This window comes from Rhinatrema bivittatum, unplaced genomic scaffold, assembly GCF_901001135.1.
Source record: "Rhinatrema bivittatum unplaced genomic scaffold, aRhiBiv1.1, whole genome shotgun sequence".
NCBI classification, from domain to species: domain Eukaryota; kingdom Metazoa; phylum Chordata; class Amphibia; order Gymnophiona; family Rhinatrematidae; genus Rhinatrema; species Rhinatrema bivittatum.
The window spans coordinates 191,506-200,704 of record NW_021820764.1 but is presented as its reverse complement, the minus strand read 5'-3'; the positions used below and the strand labels follow the sequence as shown (position 1 = coordinate 200,704).

General features: G+C 54.7%; 1 protein-coding gene across 2 annotated transcripts; it reads right to left on the bottom strand.

The window, feature by feature from the left end:
• Positions 1-2,536: 2,536 nt before the first annotated feature.
• LOC115082108 (kelch-like protein 33) lies at positions 2,537-8,943 on the bottom strand. Of its 2 annotated transcripts, none has more exons than XM_029586373.1 (5): positions 8,546-8,943; positions 6,265-6,908; positions 4,838-5,783; positions 3,293-3,470; positions 2,537-3,205 (listed from the first exon to the last, which is right to left on the bottom strand). In XM_029586373.1, exons 2-5 carry the CDS (start codon positions 6,872-6,874, stop codon positions 3,047-3,049), a joined length of 1,893 nt encoding a protein of 630 aa, XP_029442233.1. In that variant the 5' UTR covers positions 6,875-6,908; positions 8,546-8,943; the 3' UTR covers positions 2,537-3,046. The 2 variants fall into 2 exon arrangements, with proteins under 2 accessions (XP_029442233.1, XP_029442232.1); XM_029586372.1 differs by having other exon boundaries at positions 8,572-8,943.
• Between the last annotated feature and the right edge of the window lie 256 nt (positions 8,944-9,199).

The following is a 9,199-nucleotide window of genomic DNA, read 5'->3' as shown; positions in this document are numbered from 1 at the left end:
TTATAGCATGGGTTATTTTTCCCTATGTGCATCACCTTGCACTTATCCACATTAAATTTCATCTGCCATTTGGATGCCCAATTTTCCAGTCTCACAAGGTCTTCCTGCAATTTATCACAATCTGCTTGTTTTAACTACTCTGAACAATTTTGTGTCGTCTGCAAATTTGATTACCTCACTCGTCGTATTTCTTTCCAGATCATTTATAAATATATTGAAAAGTAAGGGTCCCAATACAGATCCCTGAGGCACTCCACTGTCCACTCCCTTCCACTGAGAAAATTGCCCATTTAATCCTACTCTCTGTTTCCTGTCTTTTAGCCAGTTTGCAATCCACGAAAGGACATCGCCACCTATCCCATGACTTTTTACTTTTCCTAGAAGCCTCTCATGAGGAACTTTGTCAAACGCCTTCTGAAAATCCAAGTATACTACATCTACAGGTTCACCTTTATCCACGTTTATTAACCCCTTCAAAAAAGTGAAGCAGATTTGTGAGGCAAGACTTGCCTTGGGTAAAGCCATGCTGACTTTGTTCCATTAAACCATGTCTTTCTATATGTTCTGTGATTTTGATGCTTAGAACACTTTCCACTATTTTTCCTGGCACTGAAGTCAGGCTCAATGGTCTGTAGTTTCCTGGATCACCCCTGGAGCCCTTTTTAAATATCGGGGTTACATTAGCTATCCTCCAGTCTTCAGGTACATCGGATGGCTTTAATGATAGGTTACAAATGAAGTGTAATAGGTCTGTTTCGTCCTGCCTAATTTGTGCTTCAAATATTTACCTATAACATAGGGGCTTACTGGAAGCTGATTTCCCTTCCTGCCATTTGAATCTGCTTGGTTGATGCTTGCTTGCAGTATCGTGTGCAAATTATATCAGAGAAAATAAGTTTAGGGGCGTCTGCCTGCCCTCCCTGAAACTCACCCTGTCCCTGTGTGCCCCCCCCCCCCCCGTCCCACCCCCATACAAAAGCTGCTGCAGCCGCCGTTGCTTGGATGGGGTCCAAAACGGTACAGGTGCGGTGGTGGAAGCAGAGCAGCAGAGTGTCGGAAGGCCACTGCAGAGATTGGGCCGCTAAAAGCGCTGGCTGATGGGTTTTTTTTGTTTTTTTTTGGGATGGCTCCTGACGATTTCCCACCCAGTCCCAAAATGATACAAGATGCACACAATGAACAAACTCAAGTCTTACTCAACAGAGGCTGTGCTCAGATGTATTAGCAGAGCACTCTGTGTGTGTCTGTGGGGTGGGTGAGGGTGAGGGTGTGTGGGTTGGGGGTATGTGTGTGTGTGTGTGGCTGAGGTGGGGATTGTCAGAGCTGGAATAGCAGGGGGCACTGCAGAGCAGGAGGGAGGTGCATTGGCAGAGCTGTGTGTGAGGGTCTCAGCACTGGAATAGCAGGGGGCACTGCAGAGCAGGAGTGAGGTGCATTGGCAGAGCTGTGTGTGAGGGTCTCAGTACTGGAATGCAGGGGGTGCTGCAGGGCAGGAGGGAGGTGCATTGGCAGAGCTGTGTGTGAGGGTCTCAGTACTGGAATAGCAGGGGGCACTGCAGAGCAGGAGGGAGGTGCATTGGCAGAGCTCTGTGTGGTGGTCTCAGTACTGGAATAGCAGGAGGTGCTGCAGGGCAGGAGTGAGGTGCATTGGCAGAGCTGTGTGTGAGGGTCTCAGTACTGGAATAGCAGGGGGTGCTGCAGAGCAGGAGGGAGGTGCATTGGCAGAGCTCTGTGTGGTGGTCTCAGTACTGGAATAGCAGGAGGTGCTGCAGGGCAGGAGTGAGGTGCATTGGCAGAGCTGTGTGTGAGGTCTCAGTACTGGAATAGCAGGGGTGCTGCAGGGCAGGAGTGAGGTGCATTAGCAGAGCTGTGTGTGAGGGTCTCAGTACTGGAGTAGCAGGGGGTGCTGCAGGGCAGGAGTGAGGTGCATTGGCAGAGCTGTGTGTGAGGGTCTCAGTACTGGAATAGCAGGGGTGCTGCAGGGCAGGAGTGAGGTGCATTGGCAGAGCTGTGTGTGAGGGTCTCAGTACTGGAATAGCAGGGGGCACTGCAGAGCAGGAGGGAGGTGCATTGGCAGAGCTGTGTGTGAGGGTCTCAGTACTGGAATAGCAGGGGGCGCTGCAGGGCAGGAGTGAGGTGCATTGGCAGAGCTGTGTGTGAGGGTCTCAGTACTGGAATAGCAGGGGGTGCTGCAGGGCAGGAGTAAGGTGCATTGGCAGAGCTGTGTGTGAGGGTCTCAGTACTGGAATAGCAGGGGTGCTGCAGGGCAGGAGTGAGGTGCATTGGCAGAGCTGTGTGTGAGGGTCTCAGTACTGGAATAGCAGGGGGTGCTGCAGGGCAGGAGTGAGGTGCATTGGCAGAGCTGTGTGTGAGGGTCTCAGTACTGGAATAACAGGGTGCTGCAGGGCAGGAGTGAGGTGCATTGGCAGAGCTGTGTGTGAGGGTCTCAGTACTGGAATAGCAGGGGGTGCTGCAGGGCAGGAGTGAGGTGCATCCACAGAGCTGTGTGTGAGGGTCTCAGTACTGGAATAGCAGGGGGCACTGCAGAGCAGGAGTGAGGTGCATTGGCAGAGCTGTGTGTGAGGGTCTCAGCACTGGAATAGCAGGGGGTGCTGTGGGGCAGTAGGGCAGGAGGGAGGTGCACTGGCAGAGCTGTAGTGAGGCTCCTCTTACACCTCAGGTGTCCCCTCTCTCAGGTGTGCAGGCACAGAAAGCACGCAGGCCTTGGTGTCGGTGTACGCCTTGGGCATGGTGCCCAGATTAACCCAGCGGTCAGTCTTGGGGTTGTAGCAGTGCACAGGTGGGTGTCCTTGTAGGTGTCGTAGGAGTAGCCCCCGAGCACGTACAGCTCCCCCTGAAAGGCGACAGAGGTGGCCACCACATGGGCGTGGCTGAGGGGTACAATATCAGTCCACGAGTCCTCGGTGGGACTGTACACTTCACAGGCGTTCTGGTCCATATAACCTCGCTCCCCATGGCCAAGGCCCCCGGCCACATACAGCGGTCCCCCCAGGGCCTCCATCACGTGGCCCCCCCCGGACGTGAGTCATGGGAGCGAGTGCCGTGGAGCCAGCCACCGGATCGTAATAGAAGAAATCCCGGAGAACATGGTATATCCCCGTGCAGCCCTCCGGAGACGTAGATCCCACCACTCCAGATGGCCACGGCGTGCCCGCAGAGGGGGACGGGCAAGGGGTGCACGAATCTAAAGAGAGAAGAGAAGAAGGAGCACTCAGTCCCTCAAGCGCAGTCCCTTCGGTTCCTTGCACTCTCTCCCCAGCCCCTCTCTCACCTCCAGGTGTTCTTTGCAGGGTCGTAGCACTCCACGATGTCCAGGCACTGGTGTGTTGCTGTTGTCCGCGTTTCCCCCCAGGACATAGATCAGCCCCCGCAAGCACACGGCCTGGAAGTAGTTGTGTCTCTCCTGCATATCTGCCAGCTTCTCCCAGGTGCCCCGCAGGGGGTCGTACCTGCGTGGGGGGGGGGTGGGGGGGGGGGGGTGGGGGGGGGGGGAGAGGAGAGATGGAAGCCGTCAGAGTGCAGAGGAAGGAGGGGAGGAGGGAGCAGGGACTTAGGGAGGGGAAGGGGAAACAAGGGAGATCCCTGAACAGCAAGTCCCTGAACTCCCCCCCCCCTCCCCCGCCTTGCGTTCACACTTACAATGTGTGGGGTGGGGGATGCTGTAACCACATGGATCAGATTTTTCTAATATTTTACTTCCAAAAATGCATAAAAAGTTCCAAAAACAAAAACGAGGGATACAATGTATCCAATCTCTAAAAGTTGTTCTATCTAATTAATTTAAAATCTGAATCGTTGTTAACGGTTTGACTTCCAAATACCTTGAGAATAAATAACTTCTGGATTCTGGTACATGGGGAGGTTTATGAATTCCAAAACTTATTTCTATTATTATTATTATTTTTACAGAGAACTTAAAAACAGAACTGAAGCTTCAGTTTGATCTCTATAACTTATGTGTAGGTACGGTAAAAGGCTGTAAAACTGGATGCAAGAGACTGGGCAACTCTAAAATGGTGTAAGCCTCTTTAAGATAGCATAAGCCTGGATAAAGTAGACTAGACCTGTGTATGGTAGTGTAGACCTATGTAAGGTAGACTAGGCCTGCCTAAGGTAGCATAAGCCTGTCTAAGGTAGTGTAGGCCTGTGTAAGGTAGACTAGATCTATCTAAAGTAGGTTGGGCCTGTGTAAGATAGACTAGGCCTGCCTAAAGTAGGCTGGGCATGTGTAAAGTAGACTAGGCCTGTCTAAGGTAGGTTGGGCCTGTGAAAGGTAGTCTAACCCTGTCTAAGGTAGTGTAGGCCTGTGAAAGGGAGACTAGGTCTATCTAAGGTAGGTTGTTGGGCTTTTGAAAGGGAGACTATGCCCCTCTAAGGTAGGTTGGGCATGTGTAAATAGACTAGGCCTGCCTAAGGTAGCATAAGCCTGTCTAAAGTAATGTATGCCTATCTAAGGTAATGTAGGCCTGTGTAAGGTAAACTAGGTCTATCTAAGGTAGGGTGAGCCAGTGAAAGGGAGACTAGGCCTGTCTAAGACTACATAGACCTGTGTAAGGTAGAGTAGGTCTGTCTAAGGAAGTAGGCCTCTGAAGGAGACTAGACTTGACATAGAGGGAATAGGCATATTCTGAACTTCAGTTTAGGATCTATTCTGCAAAATTCCATAATTTTCTACATAAATGCTTGAACCCCTGGACCTCAAGAGAGGTGGGGAAGGCAAAACATTTGGCTCTGTACCATGGAGATGTGTAAGCATACAAACCCCAGAAGGTGACATCAGCCAGTCTTGTCCCTCCCCCAACAAGCCTCTCCTCACCTCACCACACTCTTCAGTACATCCTCCTTCCCATAGAAATGGTTCCCACCAAAGACATAGAGCACATTGTCAAGTACGGCCACTGCATGACGGAAACGTGGCACATCCGGGAGGCTGCTCAGAGCCCTCCACTCTATGTGCTTGACCAGGCCGATGCCACTAATGAACCGGTGGGTAAACCACACATCCCTGCTAGGCACACGGCTGGAGAAGTTCCTGGTAAGGCTATCTCCTCCCACAATGACCAACGCCTGGCCTGGTGTGCGGACTCTGCAGGGAAGTTGGCTAAGGACAGATGGGCCCTTAGGCACGCTCAACAGGGAGGCCTCAAGAACCTTGTAACACTTCTCAGAAGGTGCCATGAGGTCCGCAGCGATGACCTGCCGAAGTTCTCGGTTGGTCATGAGGGGGAAGCGGACGCACTTCATGACTCTGGCGGCTTGGGGCAGCCGTGTCTCCCTGTCCTCGTCAACCCAGCGGAGGACAGCTTGGAAAACCTCCATCTCCATAGTGGTGTAGAGGGCATCATGGCTCAGGAGGGCCACCAACTGGTCCGCCCCGAGGTCCTGGAACTTGGGCACCTGGACCACCTCCTTGATGTTCCGGAGGATAAAGTCCTCGGCCTCCCGCCTTAGCTCGGGCAGGCTGTAGGCTTCGGCCAGCGCCAGGACATCCAAACAATGTTCCGGACTCATCTCCTCCCGGAAGAACTGGTAGCAGAGCTGCAGGATGCCAGCAAGCTGGTACGGCAGGGCCGCCTGGGTGACCTCAAAAACGTTGTCCCAGCCAAGGAGAAGGGAACCCGAGTAGATGAAAGGGGTGAACAGGGGCAAGTCCACGGAGGAGAAGGTGCTGAGGGAGACCGTGTCCTGGTGGGCCTCCTTCATGCCGCTGGTGAACATCCCACGGAAGAAATCGCTGCCTGCGGCCAGAGCCACCCGATGCACTATAACGAAGACAGAGGTCAAGAGTTAACGAGAGGGTTTAAAGAACCTGCTCTGATCAGGTTCAGGTGCGACCTTAATCATAATACTGATGCATTACTGCGAGATCTCACTGCACATTACGATTTAGTGTGCTATGCAGCCACCTCTGGGGTGGGAAATCTGGCTACGGCTTTTGGTGCCTTCCAATGGGATTAGCAGTATACGGGGCTGGGGGGTGGAGGCACGGGCTTTGCAGGCACTGACGTGCCAATGGCGAACCTTGATGTCCGTAGAGGAGGACGAAGTTATTGTGCAGTGAGTTGGGTGTGCAGCAAACTTCCACTTTGGATCGAGACAGCTCAGCTGGAGAACATTAGATGACAGATTGTAACTCTGGTGAAATAGCCTGAATACTACTGGGAGGAGAGAGACCTACCACAACCCCACCCAGCCTCCTCCAGCATTTCCAGCCCCTAAATCAGGGATCCCCACCCTACCTACCTTTGAAGAATGCCCCAGCCGCCTGCAGTTCCACGTCCCATCCCACCCCACGTCTGTAGAGCTCCTGGATGCCCTTCAGGTTCTGGAGCCTCTCCTCCGACACCACCACCTCCTCCTTGTGGTATTCCTTGGGTGTGGGCTCGAGGCAGCGTTTGCAGAGAGCAGCCACTCTACAGGCCCCCAGGGCTTCTGCTGCCCGGAGGACCTCTTCTGCCGTCTCTGTCCTGACCTCAAACTGACCCTCGTAGGCAAAGTCCAGGATGCATTCCCAGCCACTGCATGTGACCTTCCCCTCCAGATCCACCACACCAAGCTGCCCCTGCTCCAGGATCTTGGTAAAGAAGGTGCTAATGGCGGCCAGGGGGAGGCTGTGAGCCTGGTAGAGCCTCCCTTCTAGTGCCACGCACAGATCCAGCAGGAGACACTGCTCCCTCAGCTGGCACAGGGAGGAGAAGAAGCTCTCCACGTAGTCCGTGTTCAGGAGCAACTTGTGCTCTGGAGAGGACTCCTTCTCCTGATCAGGGGTCCCGGTGGGTTTCCTCTTGGGTGCAGCATCTCCTTCACTAGAGAAAACTCCGGATTCAGTGTAAGGAGGTTCCATACAAGACATCCTTCCAGGAGTGGCTCAGAGCTCTTGGGAACAGCTGGAAGATATAAAGTGTTCATGGTACTTAGGTATTAGCACACGACTGCAGGATCCTTTTCAAACTAACAGACAACAAATGTGGAAACAAAGCTGTTCCCCTGAAAACAAGTGCCAGATTTTAGATTCATGCAGTCCTAGAGGTGACAGGCTCTGTATCCCTGCACCCATCCCCTGATCCCTCCAGTCCTAGAGGTGACAGGCTCTGTATCCCTGCTCCCATCCCCTGATCCCTCCAGTCCTAGAGGTGACAGGCTCTGTATCCCTGTGCCCATCCCCTGAGCCCTCCAGATGACAGGCTCTGTATCCCTGCTCCCATCCCCTGATCCCTCCAGTCCTAGAGATGACAGGCTCTGTATCCCTGCTCCCATCCCCTGATCCCTCCAGTCCTAGAGGTGACAGGCTCTGTATCCCTGCTCCCATCCCCTGATCCCTCCAGTCCTAGAGGTGACAGGCTCTGTATCCCTGCTCCCCTTCCCTGATCCCTCCAGTCCTAGAGGTGACAGGCTCTGTATCCCTGCCCCATCCCCTGATCCCTCCAGTCCTAGAGGTGACAGGCTCTGTATCCCTGCTCCCATCCCCTGATCCCTCCAGTCCTAGAGGTGACAGGCTCTGTATCCCTGCTCCCATCCCCTGATCCCTCCAGTCCTAGAGGGGACAGGCTCTGTATCCCTGCACCCATCCCCTGAGCCCTCCAGGCCTAGAAGTGACAGGCTCTGTATCCCTGCTCCCATCCCCTGATCCCTCCAGTCCTAGAGGTGACAGGATCTGTATCCCTGCTCCTATCCCCTGAGCCCTCCAGTCCTAGAGGTGACAGGCTTTGTATCCCTGCCCCCATCCCCTGATCCCTCCAGTCCTAGAGGTGACAGGCTCTGTATCCCTGCTCCTATCCCCTGATCCCTCCAGTCCTAGAGGTGACAGGCTCTGTATCCCTGCTCCCATCCCCTGATCCCTCCAGTCCTAGAGGTGACAGGCTCTGTATCCCTGCACCCATCCCCTGATCCCTCCAGTTCTAGAGGTGACAGGCTCTGTATCCCTGCTCCCATCCCCTGATCCCTCCAGTCCTAGAGGTGACAGGCTCTGTATCCCTGCTCCCATCCACTGATCCCTCCAGTCCTAGAGGTGACAGGCTCTGTATCCCTGCACCCATCCCCTGATCCCTCCAGTCCTAGAGGTGACAGGCTCTGTATCCCTGCACCCATTCCCTGATTCCTCCAGCCCTAGAGGTGACAGGCTCTGTATCCCTGCTCCCATCCCCTGATCCCTCCAGTTCTAGAGGTGACAGGCTCTGTATCCCTGCTCCCATCCCCTGCTCCCTCCAGTCCTAGAGGTGACAGGCTCTGTATCCCTGCCCCCATCCTCTGACCCCTCCAGTCCTAGAGGTGACAGGCTCTGTATCCCTGCACCCATCCCCTGATCCCTCCAGTCCTAGAGGTGACAGGCTCTGTATCCCTGCTCCCATCCCCTGCTCCCTCCAGTCCTAGAGGTGACAGGCTCTGTATCCCTGCTCCCATCCCCTGATCCCTCCAGTCCTAGAGGTGACAGGCTCTGTATCCTTCTGCCACCAGGGAGAAAGAAGACATGGAGCACGAAGGAGATGGCAAGGCCTCTCTTTCTCTGGTCTTGCTCTTTTCCCACCTGTCACTGTCCTCCTTTGAGCCCACCTGGACATAGAGCGCGCCTCAGAGAGCTCTGAACGCCGCCTCCCATGCACTGGGGCCGTGGTGTGCGTGGGTCTGCATCCCTGGAAGTGTGTCCGCAGCTCCCTTCTTCCCCTGGCTGAGCTGTGTCCTTGCAGAGGAGACCTCGCTCTGTCCTCCGGAACGTCCCTGGCTCCTGGCCGAAGAGTGGAGTTAATTATAGCCAAGGAGAGCCTGCCCGGGTCACACTCCGGGCGCTTGTGTTGGTGGGATGTTTTCAGATCTCCGGGTGTGCGTCTCTTCTCCTTGATTCCCAGTTCGCACCTGCTCGGGGTTACTGGTTGCACGCGTTCCTTCTGGCATCCCTCCCGCACGGCTCTCCGGGGGTTCCCCTCTCCCAGGGGGAAATAATTACCTGCTGGTGGGCCATCCCCCTCCTCCTCCCCCCCCCCCCCAGCCCCTTCCTGCGGGGCATGAGACCGCAGCGTCATCTCTCTATGCCACGGTGCTGTCCACAGGTGCAGGCCTGCCAGGAGGGGTAATTTTAGCTCCACTCCGCCCCCCCCCCCTCCACCCCGTCAACACCTGCTGGCAAGAGCAAGAGATGGCTGGAGGCAGCTGAAGACCTGACTGCGGCCTCGTCTGAGGGAGG

Coding starts and splice junctions, on each gene's coding strand:
- LOC115082108 (XM_029586373.1), bottom strand. CDS start 6,874: ATGTCTTGTATGGAACCTCCTTACACTGAATCCGGAGTTTTCTCTAGT. Junction 5,784..6,264: donor GGCTGGGGCATTCTTCAAAG/GTAGGTAGGGTG, acceptor TCTTCGTTATAG/TGCATCGGGTGGCTCTGGCC. Junction 3,471..4,837: donor GTACTGAAGAGTGTGGTGAG/GTGAGGAGAGGC, acceptor CCCCCCACGCAG/GTACGACCCCCTGCGGGGCA.